This window comes from Pseudoliparis swirei, chromosome 7, assembly GCF_029220125.1.
Source record: "Pseudoliparis swirei isolate HS2019 ecotype Mariana Trench chromosome 7, NWPU_hadal_v1, whole genome shotgun sequence".
NCBI classification, from domain to species: domain Eukaryota; kingdom Metazoa; phylum Chordata; class Actinopteri; order Perciformes; family Liparidae; genus Pseudoliparis; species Pseudoliparis swirei.
This window is the reverse complement of record NC_079394.1, coordinates 13,084,760-13,105,724: the sequence shown is the minus strand read 5'-3', so window position 1 is coordinate 13,105,724 and position 20,965 is coordinate 13,084,760. Positions and strand designations below refer to the sequence as shown.

The 20,965-nt window shown below is 44.7% G+C and overlaps 1 protein-coding gene across 1 annotated transcript in view; it reads left to right on the top strand.

Moving 5' to 3' along the window:
• The window catches only part of rtn4r (reticulon 4 receptor), a 49,376-nt gene extending 29,710 nt beyond the window's left edge, over positions 1-19,666 (top strand). Inside the window, exon 2 of the mRNA XM_056419814.1 lies at positions 17,573-19,666. Coding sequence (XP_056275789.1) covers positions 17,573-18,954 — 1,382 coding nt within the window. The 3' untranslated portion in view covers positions 18,955-19,666. The remainder of the gene's footprint in view (positions 1-17,572) is intronic.
• The last annotated feature ends 1,299 nt before the right edge of the window (positions 19,667-20,965 follow it).

Sequence of the window (20,965 nt, the reverse complement as noted above, 5' to 3'; positions counted from 1 at the left end):
TTTCAGCGTGAGAAATACGATGTGTGGCGGGAGTGCATGACGTAAGACGGAAATGCGTGAGTGTCACGCTCAATGCGTGACACTTGAGAGCCCTGAATTCGGCCTCCTCGGCGCACTGGTTAGCAGCCTCTTGTCTTCTAAATGCGACTGGGAGTGGAGCTGCACTTTCATTGCACAGGTCGCGGCACATTTTATGTTTCAGACTGGCGTTGTGTTTGATCAGCGTGTCGTGTTTTAATTGTGTAGTGCCAGTCTTATCAGCACATTTCGTGTTCCCAGCATGTTGTGGGAATCGACAGCAGAATGTACAGTTCATTGAATTGGTCTCCCTGAAATACCTCAGCCAGGTGAACTCGCGCAGCCACTCATCGCGAAAGCTGAATTTCCTGCCTTTTTTCGCCACGACCGTTTCCTCACAATCTGAGTCGGACTCATTCTCGGGATTTGTCTTCTCTATATCATTCGGTTTAGGAAGAAAGTACGAACTGATAGTCCGCTTCGCCATTGTCCATTGTTTACAGGAGACACCGCTATGTCAAATCTTTGGATTCGCGCGATAACCCCCAAGACCCGCCTCTTTTCACACATTAGCCTATAACCGTGCTCATCCCCCCCCCCCTTCTCCGCTGTCAATCATTCCCCCCCCCGCTCTCACACACAGGCCAGCTCCTTTCTTCTTCTTCTGGAGTTAATGTCGGTTAGCAAACCAGTCATTCAGGCATTACCGCTAACTATAGTGGGCTGAAGTGTAGAACAAGTTTGTCAGCAACAATAATATTTAATAACAAAAAAATAAAATATCTCCATAGGTGTATAGAGGCCCATTTCCAGCAACTATCACTCCAGTGTTCTTATGGTACATTGTGTTTGCTAATCGCCTTAGAAGACTAATGGATGATAAGAAAACCCTTGAAAACCCTTGTGCAATTATGTTAGCACAGCTGAAAACTGTTTTGCTGATGAGAGAAGCTATAAAACTGGCCTTCCTTTGAGCTAGTTGATTATCTGGAGCATCACATTTGTGGGTTCGATAAGACTCTCAAAATGGCCAGAAAAAAAGAACTTTCCTGTGAAACTCGCCAGTCTATTCTTGTTCTTAGAAATGAAGGCTATTCCATGCGAGAAATTGCAAAGAAACTGAAAATTTCCTACAGCGGTGTGTACTACTCCTTCAGAGAACAGCACAAACGGGCTCTAACCAGAGCAGAAAGAGAAGTGGGAGGCCCCGTGCACAACTCAGCAAGAAGACAAGTACATTAGAGTCTCTAGTTTGAGAAATAGGCGCCTCACAGGTCCTCAACTGGCAGCTTCTTTAAATGGTACCCAAAACGCCAGTGTCAATGTCGACAGTGAAGAGGCGACTCGGGATGCTGGCCTTCTAGGCAGAGTGGCAAAGAAAAGCCATATCTGAGACTGGCCAATAAAAAGAAAAGATTGGTATGGGCAAAAGAACACAGGCATTGGACAGAGGAAGATTGGAAAAGGTGTTATGGACAGATGAATCCAAGTTTGAGGTGTTTGGATCACACAGAAGAACATTTGTGAGACGCAGAACAGGTGAAAAGATGCTGGAAGAGTGCCTGACACCATCTGTCAAGCATGGTGGAGGTAATGTGATGGTCTGGGGCTGCTTTGGTGCTGGTAAAGTGGGAGATTTGTACCAGGTAAAAGGGATTTTAAATAAGGAAGGCCATCACTCCATTTTGCAACGCCATGCCATACCCTGTGGGCAGCGCTTGATTGGAGCCAATTTCCTCCTCCAACAGGACAATGACCCAAAGCACACCTCCACATTGTGCAAGAACTATTTAGGGAAGAAGCAGGCAGCTGGTATGCTGTCTGTAATGGAGTGGCCAGCACAGTCACCAGATCTCAACCCCATTGAGCTGTTGTGGGAGCAGCTTGACCGTATGGTCCGCAAGAAGTGCCCATCAAGCCAATCCAACTTGTGGCGGTGCTTCAGGAAGCGTGGGGTGACATTTCAACAGATTACCTCAACAAATTAACAGCTAGAATGCCAAAGGTCTGCAATGCTGTAATTGCTGCAAAAGGAGCATTCTTTGACGAAAGCAAAGTTTGAAGAAAAAAATTAATACTTCAAATACAAATCATTATCTCTAACCTTGTCAATGTCTTGACTATATTTTCTATACATTTTGCAACTCATTTGATAAATAAAAGTGTGAGTTTTCATGGAAAACACGAAATTGTCTGGGTGATCCCAAACTTTTGAACGGTAGTGTATATATATGTTATATATATATATAACAGAGGCCCGGCGAAAATTCATTTTCGAAGCTGCAGTTCCACATGCTCGGGGTTAAAGTGTGTGATGGAGAGTGAATCAGATGGATGCGGAGGCCGGGGAAGATATGAGGTACCTCAAAAGTCCAAAATCCACCTACATACGCTCACAGAAACTATCGTAGCCTCCACAAATATTTACCGTTTTTTTCTCCATTTTCAATAGTTTCCATTGCGCAACACATCCAGAGCGTATCCTCTTGACAGCGCTATATCGGCAAAAGACCCGTCGAGCGTCCAACGGGATGGGAGCGGAACGCTGATGAGTCCGCTGCTCTACTCAGAGGGCAGAAGTAGGCCTCATGTTTCTGGCTCGCAGGATCTGACTCAAAAAGGATGAAAGGAAGGGAGAGGTTTGTCTTCTTCAGGTCACCGTGCCTCCGGGGGCTGCCGACACATCCAAGATGGATCTCACGAGAAAGCCGGGGAAGAATTAGTTAACGCTTGCACACCGACTCTAATTTGATTACTTGTTAGATTTTTTTTCATTTTCTGCTCGTCCACCGGTAATTTCTAACAGATGCTCGTGGGCACATCGTGTCTCTGAAGATTTAACAAGCCCATTGTTTAAGGCAGGGGTCGGGAACCTATGACTCACGAGCCATATATGGCTCTTCCGGTGACGGCATATGGCTCCCAGACAATTTTGAGTTGAAAAAAAAAAAAATCTCCGCCCGCCACCCTGTAATTTTCTCTATGGCGCCAGATTACAGCAGAAGTAATTTAAGGTCCTTTTCTTAAAGACGTCCTTGTTCTTTTATTAAACAAAACGTCTGTTATTGATCGTATCTACACAACAGCATGTCATTTCTGTCTCTACGTGTCGCGGTAACACTTCAGAGCTCCGATGCCCCCCCCCCGTAGCATCATGCAGCACCAGAAGTCGCATTAAAAGCAAGACATATTTAATTTATTATCCGTTAAAAATACTATATGGCTCTCAATGAAATATATTTAGAAATATTTGGCTTTTATGGCTCTCCCAGTCAAAAAGGTTCCTGACCCCTGGTTTAAGGTAATTGATAACTAACGGCTAGCGTAAGGGATGGCATGGCGCCTTTGAGAGCGGCGCGCCGTGTGAGATGGAGCGCTCCAATACGCCGTCGATATGAGTTACGATTAAACGTGTTGACGTTCTGATGTGATGGATTAGACCACCCCGACAGAAGTGTCACGTCAACGCTCGCAAAGTGGGCCCCGCCCACGTCATCCAAGGCGATCGGCCTCATTCATCTTCTGTTTTCATTCTGTCTCCACTTGTTTGCTTCACCAGTTTCCCCTGGAGGATGAGACAGATGGCCAGCGTTGAGGATGCTCCACTTTGAATCATAGATAAAAGCCACAAACTAAATTATGATTATTAAAAACCACCACACAGTCACAGAGTGGTAACCAAGGAGGATTTAAGACCTACATAATTATTACCTTCAACAACTTCAAAACTTTTGTAGAAAACACTATATAATACTATATAACTAGAGAACTAATCTAACGCTGACATGATGGATCCTTAAAGATACTCTAATATACTCAAAACACATTGGTTGAATAATGTCATAATTTCCTCAAACTTACCCTAAAAAAAAGTTCAAATCTAATATTCACTTTCCTTTTCACCTTTAACGAGCTGAATGCTCTGTTACTGGGTAGACACTCACTTTGGATTGGGCAAGAATTCAGCACCGAATGATTGTGGATGTAAATATAGCACAATGAATGTGAGCAAGCAACATGCCTCTGGTTAGTGACTCGCAGCCGTCGGGTGAGCAGCTAGTGGACGACTCCAGTGACACGCAATGAGTGCAGACTTGGATCAAGCAGGTAGGTAGACGGGCTCAGGAACCATCCCAATGAGCTGATTGGCCGGGCTTGTGACAGCCACATGCACCTTTTATTCTTTTGTCTCTTTTTGCTGTCGGAAGAAAAAAGAAAAGCTTTAAAAAACACTCACCATCTTATCCAGGGGCGTCACGACACGCGACCCTCTTTCGCCGAGTCACGTTGAGCTTGGATCCGTCGTTAATATAAATCTATTGAATTCAGACGTTTGAGACAAAAAACTGCATAGTTGAGCAAGTGCAGCAGCAGCTCGGCGTCTCGACTTTCTCCATTTTAAGGAGAGATTTTGTATTTATTCCCCCCCCCCCCCCCCCTCACATCGAATTCAAAATGTTAGGAATAACTTCTGACGTCTAATTGCATGTGTGCATTTAGAGGGCGGCAGATGTGTGTGTGACAGTGGCGTGCCGTGGGCCTGGGCCTTCAATGAGGTCCTACACCAGGGGGTCTCAATACGTCGATCGCAATCTACCAGTCGATCGCGGCGTAGTATTGGTAGATCGCATGACATTAAAAAAAATTGGCCCGTCCCCCTGAAATTTTCTCTATAGCACGTCTTTGTTCTTTTATTAAACTAAACGTCTGTTATTGATCGTATCTACACAACAGCATGTCATTTCTGTCTCTACGTGTCGCGTTAACACTTCTCGGCTCTCCGTCTCGCGCGCCGCAGAGCTTGGATGCCGGCGCGCATCGGGACGGAGCAACAACCAAAAAAAGTCACTTGCACCCCCAGCAGTCCAGTGTGCAGTGCTTCTCGGAGCCTGTGAGCCATTGATAGCGCTCGTAGTTGGAACTTTGAAAGTGGCGAACAAACTCCTTTCCCGCCTGTGACAGGCTTGGTCGCGTCGGGCGACCTCTCCTTACAATGTTTAACTTTTCTTGAAAAGTTCGTCTTGAGAATGGCTTTATAATTATATCCTCGACCAAATCGATATCTTCTCCTCCTTCTGCCATTGTGGGTTAAAAAGATAGCGTAGTAGTACGCAAATTAATTTGTTTATCAAATTCAGCTTCCTAGTTCTGAGATTCTACATATACCTGCCCATAGGCCCCACCTCTCAATATTGGTAATCCAATCAAAAGACGTGCACGCACTATGCCTGCTAGCTGGCTCCTGTGTAACACTGAAGCCAGCTAGCAGGCGTACAATAGCCAACTCTAAAGCTGATTGGTTGACGCTACATTTTCATTTCCATTCACTTTAAGCTACAAGCGCCCGCACTGTTGATGTTTAGGCCAGCAGAGAAGGCCTTGCTGGCCCTGACGGCCCACAACTGGTGTGTGAGATTGATGACATATGGCCGTAGAGCCACCGCATCACTCCTCAGTGAAGACGAACTCCGGGACATCTGCTCTACTTTGAAGCCGTGTCTTTCTGTCAGTCAGTCAGTCAATCAGTCGGTCAGTCAGTCAATCAGTTAGTCAGTCAGTCGGGGGGGATTGCAGATGACACATTAGCAGTCAGTCTATTGAGTGGCATCTCGGACAGAGTGGCATCTCGGAGAAGAAAGGTCATGTGACACCTCATGGCAGTCAAAGGGACGTCAATAATGGTTTTCTCTGGGAAGGATCCGCAGGCACATTCACGACCGCCTCTCTCGCCTCAGGCGGCGTGAGATCCGCCCGTACCGCTCATTGCCTTCTCTCACATTAATGAGAAATCTGTCCCACTCTCAAAACACCACTTGGCGCCTACACCTGTGAGTACCCTCGGAATGAGCCTGCACTTGTTTCCATCCGCGAAGGTTAAGTAGAGCGTCCGTGTCAAGAGCAAAGCAGCAACAACAACAAAAGGTTACTAGCAATTTAGAAGACCATTTTGATTCCCCCCCCCCCCCCCCCCCCACACACACAAAGATTAAGTGCTTGTTTGATGTATCCCCGCCTCCCCCTCCCCCTAAATTGTAACCCACACAAACACAAACACTTCATCAGGACCTCGTTTCTCTTTTTTTTTTCGAAGAGCACAACAAGTGCCAAAGTCTTCAAAGGGATTTTTCTGTAGTAATCAGTGGCGGCTGGTGAATTTTTTTTGGGGGGGGGGGGGCGCAGTTCGGTGACGCGGTTTAAATATCACTCAACAATGAGAAGAAAAGAGGTTTTGAGTAGAATATTGTAAAAAACAAAGCTTTATTTCAAGAACACAGCGTGCTCATCAACACTGTCCAATAACAACTATCAACACACTGTAACTTTGGGCATGAGAGGTTCAGAGCAGAATGCTTTAAGAAACATTGGGTTGGGTTTCAGAGGTTTGCAAAATAAAAGAGTTTCACCCTCACATGAAAGAGGTTCAGAGCAGATGTAACAGATGTGGAACGGGCATGGAAGAAGTCGGCTCAGATGGTGGATTTTCCCAGCACTTATTTATTCTGCAGAAGACAACAGAACACACACATTTGCCTTCTGATCTGTCTCTGCACTTCCACTTCCTATACACGCAAAACAACACAATTTACACAAGGAAAATATACGTCGGGGCGACCGGATGTAGCTAAACAGACGGCGCCAAAGTGGCTCAATGAAACCGCCACCAAACGTATATTTTGACGGTCTAAATGACACGACAGCTGGACGCCGTGATCGTATTAGCATTCCATTACTGTATGTAACATAAACGGTTACTTTTTATTAAAGAATATAGCCAAAATAGTGCAACATCGTTTTTCACTCAACTCACCCTCAGCAATATAAAACCATTGTGAGGGAAAGACGGGACTCAGGAGCAGGAAGTGCAACAGAGATGGAAAGTAATTTCCGCAGGAAACAGATTTTTTAAAATAACGCGAAATAAAAATAGCTCATTAAAAAAAAATTCACAAACACTCAACAATATCGTTGAACAACAAACACAAATAAAATACAATACATTGAAAACAAGAAATGACAGAGTGCATTTCTAACTCCGTTACACAGAATAGAGTCAGAAAGAGATGCAGCACATGTTACATTGGGTGTTTGACAGAGTAGACCCACTACTGTAAAGAAAAGTAGCCTCCTCTCTTTAAAGTTGGCAAACTTCTCAATAACTCTCTGGTTAAAGTCAATCATGTCTGTAACCAGCCTGTTTCCATTATTCTTGAGGGAATGTGTCTGTTTTTCAGAACTTCTTCGTTGTGTTTTCGATGCCAGTTCGGTCTCCTTCTGCTGCTCTGCAAACAGGGTTAGCTTCATGCTGTTAGCTAGTTAGCTTCATGCTGTTAGCTAGATGGCTGCGGCAAGATTCGTGCTTTACACTTGTCTGAAGCTCTTTAGATCCCTCACCCCGTTGTAGTCCAGAGAGTTTCAGTCCCAGGACTTTGGAACAACAGACAGGGGAAACTAAACAGCATTACTCACTGAGCCTCCAGCTAACCAGCTCCGTTAGCAACCTGCTCGCGTAGCTCCGTGGAGCTCTCTGGCTGAGGGAACGATACCGGTCTCTGATTGGCCGAATAGTCCAGTCACGTGAAATAAGAAACAATGTCATTGGCCAGGGCGCACATTTTTGCGCCCCAAGATTCACGTTTCATCCGCCAATGAGAAGCCGTCCTTGCCGAAACGACCGTGAAATGTTTGCTCGCTGCCGCACACACACGTTGGGCCGGCGCCCCGAAAATGGGGAGGGGCTTCTCTCCGTGAGGATGAGTGGCGATATATTATTTATGTCACATTTAACTTAACTGGTTGTTGACAGGCTTACAGTCTCCCACACACATTTAGCGCGTCAACACGGTATATTTGCTATTTAATTGATTTGGTATATAATGTTTTTTGACAGGATATATTATATTTTGTCCTTCTTCTTTTTTTCAACTTCATCTCAACATTTTAAGAGGGGCGGCGCCCTAGCGCCCTCTATGGACGCACCTCCACTGGTAGTAATGGAGCCGTCAGAAAGATGTGGAGTGGATAATGTTCGAACCCTTGCAGGCATCGCAAAAACAGAATGGACCGTTCTCCGAGAGCTCTGCTCTCTCCCCACAGCAGCAAGACATCAGACTGCGTAACCACTCATCTCCTCCACGGATTTTTCTTTTTTTCTCATCTCCACACATCCCGAAATACGAGGCCGCCCAAGGGTACCGTCTGCTCTGTCCGTCTCCTTATCCGGCTGACACCTCCTCTGACGGTGCCATCCGAAGACAACATCCAATATTTACCGGAGACATTATTTTGTTTTTAAAGATAATGCAGCAGTGATTCGTTAGGACTCGTTTTTTTTCCCTTCCTTACTGTGCCAGGAGCAGTGCATCAACCGAGGGGCTCGGCAATTCAGATTGTTGACACGTGGCCCCAGAACTGCATTGAGGGAGCAGCTTCTGGGGTCCAGACGTCCTGATACACATACTATATTATATTAAATCCACCGGTACTGATTACATTGCAAACAAGAAATGATATTTTATATATATAAATAAATAAATATATATATAAAAATAAATATATATATATTGAAAAATACACATATCACTTACTGACTACAAGGCAACATATTGTTTTCTGTTGGCATCACGCAGCTTTTTGGCAGCTGTACTGTACTAAAAAAATAAAGTGGACACTTGCTTGAGTCTTTTTTTATTGTTTTGCGTATTTTAAATGATTTTCATTACGTTCCCACTAAGCAGAAATTATTTTAAATTGATTTTTTTCTTCATTACTGGGGTTTGTTTTCTTGATAAATATTATTGTTAAAAAAACACAACTTAAGATAATTGGAAAAGAGTTGCATTCTAAGTCCTTCAGTTTTTTTCTAGAAAGTAGTGAAAGTAAAAATGTACAAAATGTAACTTTTTAAACAGTTGCTCTAAACTCTGTAGGCATCTGAACAAACATACAGCAAGATATTTCATTTATTGTTCAGTGTGTAAAAACAAAAAATCATTCACAAGACGTGTGCTCAACAACAAGATACAAAGAAACAATGGAGTCATGTGAGAGGCGAGGAACAAAGGGATGGGCTGAATCATAACACCAACAAAACAAAAACAGCCTCCTAGCCTGTCGTATTCTCACCGGCTACTCAGGCCGACATCTGGTTGCAGTGATTTTACCTGAATCCAACCCGCTGGCGGCCGCCCATCAGGCCAAATGCTCCCTGGGCCCGGACGCCAGCCGCTCGTACGAGTCAACCCTTGTGAACACACATGAAAGACCTCGGCTCACTTCAAAGCCAGCTGTCACACACTGAACATGACGACACACACACTGCTCGGCAAAGGAGTTTTTTTTTTATTAACTAGGGACAACAGATCAGGCTGGTGATTGGTGGGAGACAAAAGGGGGGAGGGGTCAGTCGGAGACGGGGAAGGGAACGTCCGGGGTTGGATGACATTGTGACGATCAACAGTGAGACATAACACAACATGACCATGATAGCCAGTGGTTCTCAACCTTTTTTGAGTGATGTCCCCCCTGTGAAATATTATTTTCAGCCGAGTACCCCCTGACCACTGCAAAGCATTTTGAGTTGAAAAAAAAAAAGTAATACGTAGCATTTTGCATATAATATACAATTCAGTTTATGAACATACACTTATATTTAATTAAATATGTATTAAATAACAATTTTCAAAGACTTTTTTAATGGATGGTCACTTTAAATATGTTTAAAACAAATCGTACGTACCCCCTAGAGCAGCGGTCGGGAACCTAAGGCTCGCGAGCCATATATGGCTCTTTCGGTGACGGCATATGGCTCCCAGACAATTTTGAGTAAAAAAAAAAATAATAATCTCCGTCCGCCCCCCTGTAATTTTCTCTATCGCGCCAGATTACAGCAGAAGTAATTTAAGATCCTTTTCTTAAAGAGCACGTCTTTGTTCTTTTATTAAACTAAACGTCTGTTATTGATCGTATCTACACACCAGCATGTCACTGTCTCTATGTGTCGCGTTAACACTTCTCGGCTCTCCGTCTCGTGCGCCGCAGAGCTCCAATGCCGGCGTGTTTGTGCGCATCAGGGCGGAGCAAAGAAAAAGTCACCTGCACCCCCCCCCCCCCCCCGTAGCATCATGCAGCACCAGAAGTCGCGTTAAAAGCAAGACATATTTAATTTATTATACGTTAAAATTACTATATGGCTCTCAATGAAATATATTTAGAAATATTTGGCTTTTATGGCTCTCCCAGTCAAAAAGGTTCCTGACCCCTGCCCTAGAGGATAAGATAAAGCCTCGTTCACTCTGTTGAGCAATCCTGGCAGCTCGTGTGCCACAAAAGCCGAAAGTATGGCATTCATTTCCAAAGATGAATGTGGCCCAAAGAGTGCATCCTGACCCCCCACACACACTCCTCTCTCATGCTCGGCGGAAAAGCCTGCATTATTTTCAGTTTACTGTAATATTTCATTTTACATGGGAAATTTGCCCATGTCTGTGACATGTGGAGGCGGGCACTAAGCTGGATTTGAGCCATTCTGCAGAAGCTCAGGGGTAGACTTGACTTCCCAACGCCTTCTTTGGAACATTTCACAGTGAGCTGTAGCAGCACTGAAGGCGACCTGGTGGGCTGCCAACTACACAATAGAGTTGTGAGGGATGGGCCATTTTTACCCCCTTCATCCAGTGGCGCTTTGCCACCAACCGGCATTAATCCTCCGTAGTGGCATTTAAGCAATGCTAACTCTATTTCGGCTATCTATAAAAGCATTGTCATTTCAGCAACTAAATTGATTGATAATTGTCAGCATGCTGCCCATTTATACAATCAGTGGTGTATAGTATCCATCCTTTACTTAAAAGAGACACCAACTGTATATGACTATTAAAGTGTCATAAAAAGTACGACGCAGACTGTGAAAAACTGTTGAACAATGTTGTCCTAGGCTCCGGAGGAGCTCCGTGTCAAGTCTGAGAATTTGTTTTCCATGTTGCAACGCATGCATTATCTCAACCTTAGCTCGTCGGCTACAACTTTGTATCAGAAACCAGCAACACAAACTGTCACTGGGTTTTAAAGACGTGGACGTTAGCCATCCTTTAGTGGACCAGTCCTGCTTGGTGGTCAAAGGTGCACGATAGCAAGTATGAGATGTACATTTTGTGGAGCTTCTGCAGTCCCCCACTGCAAATGTGATAGGCGTGTTCAACTCTTAACTTAGTTAATTCCACCATTAACAATGTTTCATACTCGAAAAGATGAAAATACAGTTAAATATAAAATAAATAAATAAAAAATATAACTGACTATAGCTGTTAGCGGATACAAAATGTACAATGGTACCACGATGCAGGGGCATGAAATGAAACTACTCGTACAGTGAAAGTACTTACAATGTGTATCTTACTACTGTACTCGAGCAAATGTATTTCATCGAGTTATCTTCACCACTGGGGACAAAAACAACAGTTTCTAAATGTTGAGCAGAACACAGTCCTGACTGAAATCCCGCTGAGTGACAATTTGAGTGGCTTGGAGGTCAGTGCATCACTCAAGGGTCGATGGTAATTTGATGTCAGTCGTTGGAAGACAATTCTTCACTTCCACTTTCGTTTTCAATTGTTCCGCAGTCAAGCTGGGATTCGATCCGACAGCCTCCTGATTGCGAGCTTATTTTCTCTGTCAGGATATTGCCAGCTGTCTGCATTTCACTCAGACAAGTATCTGATACCCACACTATTTTCCTTTAGTGAACTCTGGAGGGGGATAATGTGTCCTTCCAGTGTTGAACATATGATAAAGTGCCCTTCCAGTGGAGAACACAATTTAAAGTGCCCTCAAAAGTGACGTTTCAGTGATGAAAATATGATTAAGTGCCCTTCCAGTGGAGAAAACTATTTAAAATCTTCTTAAAGGTGCCCTTCCAGTGCTGGATAAAACTATTTAAAGTGCCCTCAAGGGTGCTATTCCAGTGGAGAAAACAATTTAAAGTGTCCTCAAAGGTGACTTTCCAGTGGAGAAAACATCATGAAATGCCTTCTAGGGTGACCTTTCAGTGGGGAAAACATGATAACATGATCTCTAGGGTGACCTTTCAGTGGAGAAAACATTATATATAGTGATCTCCAGTGTGCCCTTTCAGTGGGGAAAACATGATAACATGATCTCCAGGGTGACCTTTCAGTGGAGAAAACCTGATCAAGTGATCTCCAGGATGACTTTTCAGGGGAGAAAACATGATAAAGTGTGCTTGTGGATGCACCTATGTTTTATAGTTGAATCCACCACTACTTTTTGCACCCATGTTCAGATACAAACATGCAGATCTATACAGACCCTCTTTTTCCAAGCACACACACACGCACACACACATTGGCCTGGCTCTGGTCTTCCTTGTGCCTGCCGACCTCCGGTTTCCTCAGTTATTCATGAGCCATCTGCTTGGGCAAGTGCTGTGTCAGATGTGTGTCAAACAGGACCTCATCTGTCCCCCCCCCCCCCCCCCATCCATCTTCTAATTGTGTCCTCGTCTGCATACTAAAGTCGACCACTTTTGCGACTGCAAGCCAAGGGACTCGACTCTGGTCTATAGTGTCCTAAATAACCAGTTTGATCTGATCTTTTAAGATCATTGCATCTGGTTCATCGATGTTGTACAGGTTGCTTGTATGTGTGTGTGCGTTTTTTTAAGAAGTGGTTTGAAGAACACTCAGGAACAGATAAAATATACGAAACAATAATGTTGACATGAAGTCAAAAGTAAATGGTTGTTCAAGAACCATGCCAATAGGAAGTGCAATTAGACAGCATCTAGGTCAAAAAGTACTGAAATGTTCCAGTTAAGAAATATAACTAACTTGAAGTGAGATTAATTGTGTTGAAACCTGAGTAAAAGAAGAAAAGTACCCGTGACACGGTGAATCTGGGAGCCATAAAAGGGCCAATTCGGCCTTCGGACCACAACCTTTTTTCCAAATGAATATCACCATGCGGTAAAAGATGTTCAAAGCAACCTTAAATGGAATATTCTCCTCGGTCCGCCATGACGATGTGACTGTAGACGACTCTGTAACTCTCTCCTTTCTAAAAGTTGTACTTCATCAAAAAGTCGACTTGAGAGGAAAGAAAAACGCCCATTTTTAAAATGTAGTCAAAAAAGTTAAAGTAAGATAATAAGGGAGTAATTTACAATAATGAGGTTGCGTGTCGCTTTACATCCAGGAAGGCCTCAATCTAACCCCGTCACAGATAAAAAGTAAATCACTCAGGACTCAAAATACTCATCGTTCATTGGCTCTCAGGTTTTCTACAATGGATCGATCTCACCTGTTTGAGACACGGTTTTAAACCAATAAGAATCGCGAATGGGCCTGAATGAGGTTGGAAATGTTCTGAGACTAATTAGGGAGCACATTTTAATTCATTTATTTTTTGCCCAGTTTGAAATGGTTTAGCTCGTCCAGAATTCAGGTCGAAAAAATATCAATAAGCAGCAGAAGGAAGTGGAACAGTCAGCCATTGATGATGGGTTTCGGAGAGAAAACACATATAAACAAATTAATCACAGACAAAAACAATATTGTAATAAGTTATTTTGAAAAATGGTCCGAATCACCTCGCAAACAAAGATATATGCTCTGCAGTTGGAACATTAAAAACTAGAATCTCAGCCTCTGAACATAATGAGGAATACAGTAAATATTAAAAAGAACATAACAAGTAGTTATTTCCACAGATCATGTCATTTTCACATTTAGGTGTCTTTAAGTTTTTGTTTCTTAGTTTCCGAGTTATTGCCTTTTATTATTCTAAGTTCGGTGCTAAAAATGAGTTATTCGTTTCAAAATGATGTTTTGCATGCATGGATGGATTCACACGAGATACATGACCTTAGCGTGGAGGATCATGACGATAATAAATGCAGGCCCGCCTCCGAGCAACACAATAATGTATGATTTTAGAAAGGGGCCAGGAGGTCCCTCTGGAGCACCGCCGTGATTCCTCTCCGACAGAGACATCACTTCCACTCCGGGCCGAGGGGATACGACTGTCATGTTAGCCGTCCCCGCCCCAATCCCGAGCCCTTCAAAGTAAAAGCCACCCGCGATGAATCAGAGAGTGAGGCCCTCTCTGAATGTGCCGACCCAACATGCCCCCCGTGTGTTTATCGCGGCTCTCGGTGCTCGAGGAAAAGGGAATTGAAATGTGTGTTGTGTTTTCACAATGACGGAGAGAAGGGAGGGACATATGCAAATGAGTGAGGGGTCAAAGGGGGGCACTCGTATAAGAAATAAACAGAGTGGTCCGTGCCCACTCATGCCACTTCTGTAGGCAATAGGGATGGGTATCTTTCTTTTTTTGCGATATCGGTGCTAAACCGGTCCTGTTAAAACGATACTGGTGTCTAAATGGTGTCTGAACCGATACGTAAAAAAACTAAATAAAATAAACCCGACGATTGATAATGACGGCATTAAAAACCTCTTCGGCCATATTCCCTGTAAAAGCTGTTCTCATGGCGACACTGACAAAAAAATGGATATCAGACTGTCGCGCTCATAGCTCGCGCTAGCTACGAGCTAGCTTAAAGCATGGTTATAATGGCTTATTTATTATTTGTTGGCCTACTTTTATGAATGCAAGACTTGCAATCAACGTTACGGTACTAATCTGAGTTCAGGCTGCTCTTGTCATCATCGGTCTCCACGTGTTCAGGGGGACCGTCTCCCCATCGCGCGCAGGCTAACCTCTGACGTGCTCGGCACGGGCTCACGCAGTCAAACACGGTGCATGGCTCCGCTTTCAAAGTTAAATGATAGGCAATCGTAACCTGCTGACAGGGCGGAGTCACCAGTAATAATAAAATTCTATTTCAATCGGCTCAAGCGCCGAAAGGAAGCACCAAAATGTGCATTGACCGGTCGGCACCGGTCGTACAGGCACCGGTATTCGGTACCCAACCCTTCTCATACCACTCATACCACTCCTGTGGGCATCTGTCTGTTTTGCGAATGAATTTAGTGCTTTTAGAGAACAAATAGCTCGAATTTAGCTGTTATTTTGTATCTGAAGTTATTTTACTTTCATGCCTAATATTTGGGTCAAAAGTATCCTGAAATCCATGCAAATACGATTCCCCATGATGAGTTGTGTAGAAAGGACAAAGTCGGCTTCATTGCAGCTCTTTCAGATTGTCACGCCTGAAACTAGCTCCCAATGACAGCTTCACTTCACTCCCGATTCAAGCAAGGCACACCGAGAGGCCGATATCTCATATTTGGGGGGGGGGGGGGGGGGTAAAAGACCGATGTCTGCCCAGGGTGTCCTCGGCAGCATCACTGTTTGTTTCGACAAGACAATTCAATTAGTCAGGCAATGGAAGATGTGTCACGATCGAATACTGGCCGTCCGCAATTCTTCAACCTGCCATGCATTGTGGTGGGTGTGTGTGTGTGTGTGTGTGTGTGGGGGGGGGGGGGGTACTTGAAGCTGAAGGGGCCACAGTGTCAGTCGGGTAGGAAACAAAGAGGCTTGTCTGCCCCTTAAACAGAGTAATGATCTGCTCCTGTACAATAATATATCGCGCTCGGAAGAGACGACGCCACGGGGCGGGCTCCGAAACAGGAAGGCAGAACTCGGAAGCCATGTTTTGGACACGGCCGATAAGGGGAAGAAGATTAAGTGTTAAAACCTAAAGCTGGCAGAAGACGATAAGGAATGGATTCTTTTCATTTGCGTTTTCCTTTTTTTTGCATTCCGTAACCTTGCTTCTGTATTTTAAGATATTCAAGTTTGTGTCAACAAAACACAGCGTTGTTCTTGTGTAATCTTTGCCACATTTTGGATTTAAAAAAAGATGGAGAACCGACACGTACATACAAATCTCTCGAGTGGAAGGTGGAGCGATGACTTTGTGCTCAGGTCATCAGGGAAACCCGTTAATGAAAGAGTGGCATGTTACAAAGATGTCGAGTACATGTGTTCGCAACGTTTGGGTAATGCGATCGGCGTCGACGCCGATGAGAAGACGCCTGTTAGCGAGGAGAGAAATAATTGGGATGGAGCTGATGACAGTGCGGGCTTACGCTGTCGCCCGACGGACGCTAACAAAGACGAGACGTATTAAGGCCGAGAGGCGAGGAAACCAGGCTTTGACATGCGACGCGTGGGCAGGAAATAGCCCGTTAATGAATAGACAGCAGAGGGGGGGGGGGGGGGATACACGGAGCGTGTGCTGTGCGATAAAATATGGCTATTGTTAGGCAGCGCTGAGGGGGGAAAGTGCTGCGATGCAGAAAGGAGCAGGGAGAAGTCTTGACAGCTTTCCGGTGGCAGTCTGACGGCTGAGCGGGGAGATTGGAGAGGAAGTGCAGCTGAGGTTCTGCTGTCAGGCCACAACCAGAGCTCCGTTTAACAAGGTCCAGAGATGAGCTGCACCACAAAACATGGCCAGGGGAATGCGCAGAAGGGGAGAGGGGATGGAGGAAACGAGAGGGGGTGAGGGGTGAGTAAAGCTCAAGATTCTTTTTTTCCTCGGGAGCAGAGATTGGAGGAAAAACATCCTCAGTAAGGAGAGCATAGCTGAAGGGGAATGAAGGAGCACCTGCCATTATATGCTCCTCCTAGACATGCCGTGACACTTTGACACCATCATCTCACCGTCGTGAGCGCCGACAGATGGACTCTCCCCTTTACTGCACCTACATCCAGGGTTAATGGCAGAAGTGATCTTTCACATGTGATAATCCCACCTCCGATTCACTTATCCCGGCTCTCTGTGTTGCGAGATGAATCCTTGGCAGAAGACGAGCAGAAATAATTCATGTGAGCAAATGCGGAATACGCCTTATTTTAAAACACGGAAGCCTTCAGGGCAAAACACATTCAAGGATCTTTACAAGCCTTGCCCAGAGTACTGCCGCACCTCAATCTCATCTTCCTGCTTGGAAACTCTTGCGGGGCCTCTTTCCGCCTCGGACCGAGGCATCAATCTCTTAGCACGGCATGAAAGCTTATCTCCCAGCGTCAGGCTGAATGTCAACCTCAGGAACACCGAAGCACCATTAGTTATGTCCGCCCTATTAGGGCAAGCTAAGTCCTGCATAAAAGCCACCCACCCGAGTCAGCCTTCACAGGACTCTCTCCAGCTCTTTAGGTCCTGAGGAGATGCGTCCCCAGACCCAGATAGCATCACAATTGGGAAAAGAAGAAAAAAATTGAGCATTCCTTTATTCTGTAGTAATGTGCCCAAAAAAAGGCTCTGGATTTTTGTCGGTCATGTTATTTGCAGGTGTGTGCAGAGGCATTGGTTTGAATTGGGCACACTGGGTATTGCTTGCACATCCTTAATGTCACACGAATTTAAAAAACGAATAATATCCAAATAAATGACGCATCTAGTTTATCTACCCATCATGATACCGTTGCTCTATTTCAGAGGGGTTCTCACAATGCTGTTGTCTGATTTCAACATCCTGTGTTCTTTATGCATATCACTGTGATTTTCAATACTTATCCGCCTTCATTTTCTAACCCACGGACATGTGTTGCTCTGTTTTCTCCGCAGGGGGGCGACTCCTTTTCCTGGTGATGTGGCTGAACCTCGTGCCTCAAACTGCCGGCTGCCCTGCCAAGTGTGTGTGCTACAGCGAGCCCCGGCCCACGGTGGCCTGCCAACAACAAGGACTGTTTTCCATCCCCACTGAGATCCCCGTGCGGAGCCAGCGGATATTCCTCCAGAGCAACAAGCTGACGGTGGTGAGATCCACCAGCTTCAGCTCTTGCCACAATCTCACCGTTCTCTGGCTCTACTCCAACAACATCAGCTACATTGAGGCCGGAGCCTTTTACGGCTTGGAGAACCTGGAGGAGCTGGACATCGGCGACAACGGCAACCTGCGCACCATCAGCCCGACGGCCTTCCGAGGCCTAACCAAGCTGCACACCCTCCACCTGCACAGGTGTGGTCTGTCGGAGCTCTCCGTCGGGGTTTTCCGAGGAATGTTCTCCCTGCAATACCTTTACCTGCAGGACAATAACATTCTCACCCTGCACGATGACACCTTTCTAGATCTTGCCAACCTCACCTATCTCTATCTGCACAATAACAAGATCAAGATAGTGACCGACAACATGTTTCGAGGCTTAATCAATCTGGATCGACTGCTGCTTCACCAGAACCGGGTTATCTACGTCCAACAGAGGGCCTTTGGTGATCTCGGCAAGCTGAAATCCCTGTTCTTGTTCTTCAACAATCTCACCGTGTTGACCGGAGAGACCATGGACGCCCTGGTGTCTCTTCAGTACCTGCGTTTGAACGGGAACCAGTGGATCTGCGACTGCCGGGCGAGGACCTTGTGGGACTGGTTCAAACGTTTCAAAGGTTCCAGCTCCGAGTTGGAGTGCAACGTTCCCGAGTTCCTGACTGGAAAGGACTTGAAGCGACTGAAGAGCGAAGACTTGGAGGGGTGTGTGGAAACGCCTCAAATCCAGACCAACCTCTTCAGCTCCAAGGGGCAGGGTGGGAAATTCTCTTCCACCGAAAATCCTCTGGGAGACAACATTCCCCGCTGTTGCCTTGGAGACAACGACAAGTCCTCCATACTGTCAGGCAAGAGCCACCAGATCACCAACAACACCCTCAAGGAAAAGGAGAACATGTCCAAGACTAAATATAAAGAGCCGGAGCGAACAAAAAATGAGACCCAGAACAAGCAGAACGACGGACCGCTGGGAACCTTGTCCAACACCCTGGACAAGTCTCTGGAGAATCTGAACCCCGACCTTATAGACAATCTGGAGTCCTCCACAGCGTCAAACAAAAAGAAAAAGAAGTGTTCCAAAAAGCCCAAATCCGACGCCCACTGTATCAAAGGCCGGGGTTCTGCTTTGCAAGCGCTGCGTTGTCTCTTCATTCCCATGATCTGGATATCTCTAGCCATGTCTTAGGACTCCTGCCGTCACTCTGAACACACAGAACTCAAGATTGTTGAAGCTCTTGACAATGATAAACTGGAGACGCAACGACGTCGACGACAGACGAGTGACTGAAAAGCGAAGGAGTTGCGTTGACCCGACATGGGCGGGGACAAAAGATAATGACGTTAAAGTACATTTGATAAAATGGATGCCTTTACAGAACACTACAGATCTAATGTATATAACGAATCGGTGCCCACAATTGTTTGTTCTCTGTGTACTTAACTGTACTGTGTCAAAGCTACACTCCGGGGTCTCCCCCTCCTCTCCCCTTCCCCCTCTCAAAAGCTATTATTGCTTTAGACTGCTCCACCGGAAGATGGAGAAAAAAATAAAAGACGTACACAAGAAAACAAACACAGGAACTCAGAGACAAAGCGCACACAAAGAATGTTGGGTCGGTTTGATGAAGATAAACGATCTCCCCACCCCACCCCCCTCCCGCCCCATTATTTATTTAAAGTGATGCATTTGTTGGGTGATGTTATGTTTTTTATGTTCATAAAAGCAAATGTTTTAACCCCTATTTTAGTTATATTTTCATGAAAGGATTTATGGGTAGCATTTACCAAATACATGCTGTCAATTTGTTTATGGAGATTGCAATGGAACCATAGATATGCATTTTATTTTACTTATGTACAAGTATGGATATATTATGAATAAAAGTTCTTATTTCGTAGATGTTTTTTGATAGTGTGTGGTGTTTCCCAGTGTGACTTCAGTTTCCTAAATGTGAGAATATGCTGCGTTGGTTGGACGACAACAAACTAATTCAAGATATCGGGTTTGTCGTAATATTTGACGAGGAGATAAATCACAACAATCATCAACAGATTCATTTATAATGAAAAATTATAACTTGCCCTGGTAATTTAAAAAAAACAGTAAAGACAATTGTTGGACTTCTTCTAGTTAATACTTGAAGATCGTTGGAGCTGTTTTAAAGCCCATGGGGCGAAATTTTATGATTTCCTATCAGCAAAACTGCTTTAAATGAGCACCAACATGTGTTTGAATGCGTCAATGGCAGCAGCACAAATTCTGTCTCACTAACCACAGCGAGAGCCAACGCCACGTTCCTCCTCCCAGACAGATGGCGGACCTCCTGCGTCGCCATTCATTGTTTTTTTCCGGATTTGTCATGAGCGGCGATGACACCGACTGCCTCGTCAAATCTGGTATCATCCCAAACCTCAAGCCTCCGCATTTAGTTTGTTTTCTCCTTGGCTGTTTTCTTCTTCTGCAGTGACATAAAGAGCAGACATAATGGAAACCCCCCCACAAATGACTCTTTTTCTGATATACATTTTGAATTTTTCACCAGTACTTTCCAACTGATGAACACCTATTTTTGTTTAACTTTCATCTCATAATAAGAAAACATTGCCAGGTGATGCTTATAAATCACAACCTCTGTGCGACAATCTCCTTCAGGCTTTCTGAAAGATCAAGCAAATCAATGTGCATGCTTTTATATGACATTTAAAACATAGTCAACATCTGGCAAAGAAGTACATTACCAAGTCCTAAGTGAGTGGGATATGATGATGTTGGATCAAAGGCTGCAGGCGTCTTCAGCTAAATCCGGCATATGATTTGCACCGAATTATGTATATTACAAACACTGCCACATTTAATCTGATTTCAAGTAAATTATTATTAACGGCGTATGGAAATGCAGTAGGAATATTCAAAAGTGACTCTTCACATCGCAACCTCGATTTTGAAAATAGAAGAGACCCTGAAGGCATCGTATTAAGTACCTTCTTGCTTTATTTATGCCGTGGAAAATACAATATGGAAAAATATATATTTAAAAAGTCCCTTTTTTTCACACAGTTCTGCCGGAGCTCGTTGCCCGTGGTGGGTTCATGCTTGCGTGTCCACAGGCCCCGGGGTGATGTAAGGACTTGTGTTCTGAACCGAATTAAGACAAGATCTCGTCAACGTCCCTCAATTTATCTCGCTCAAACTGACG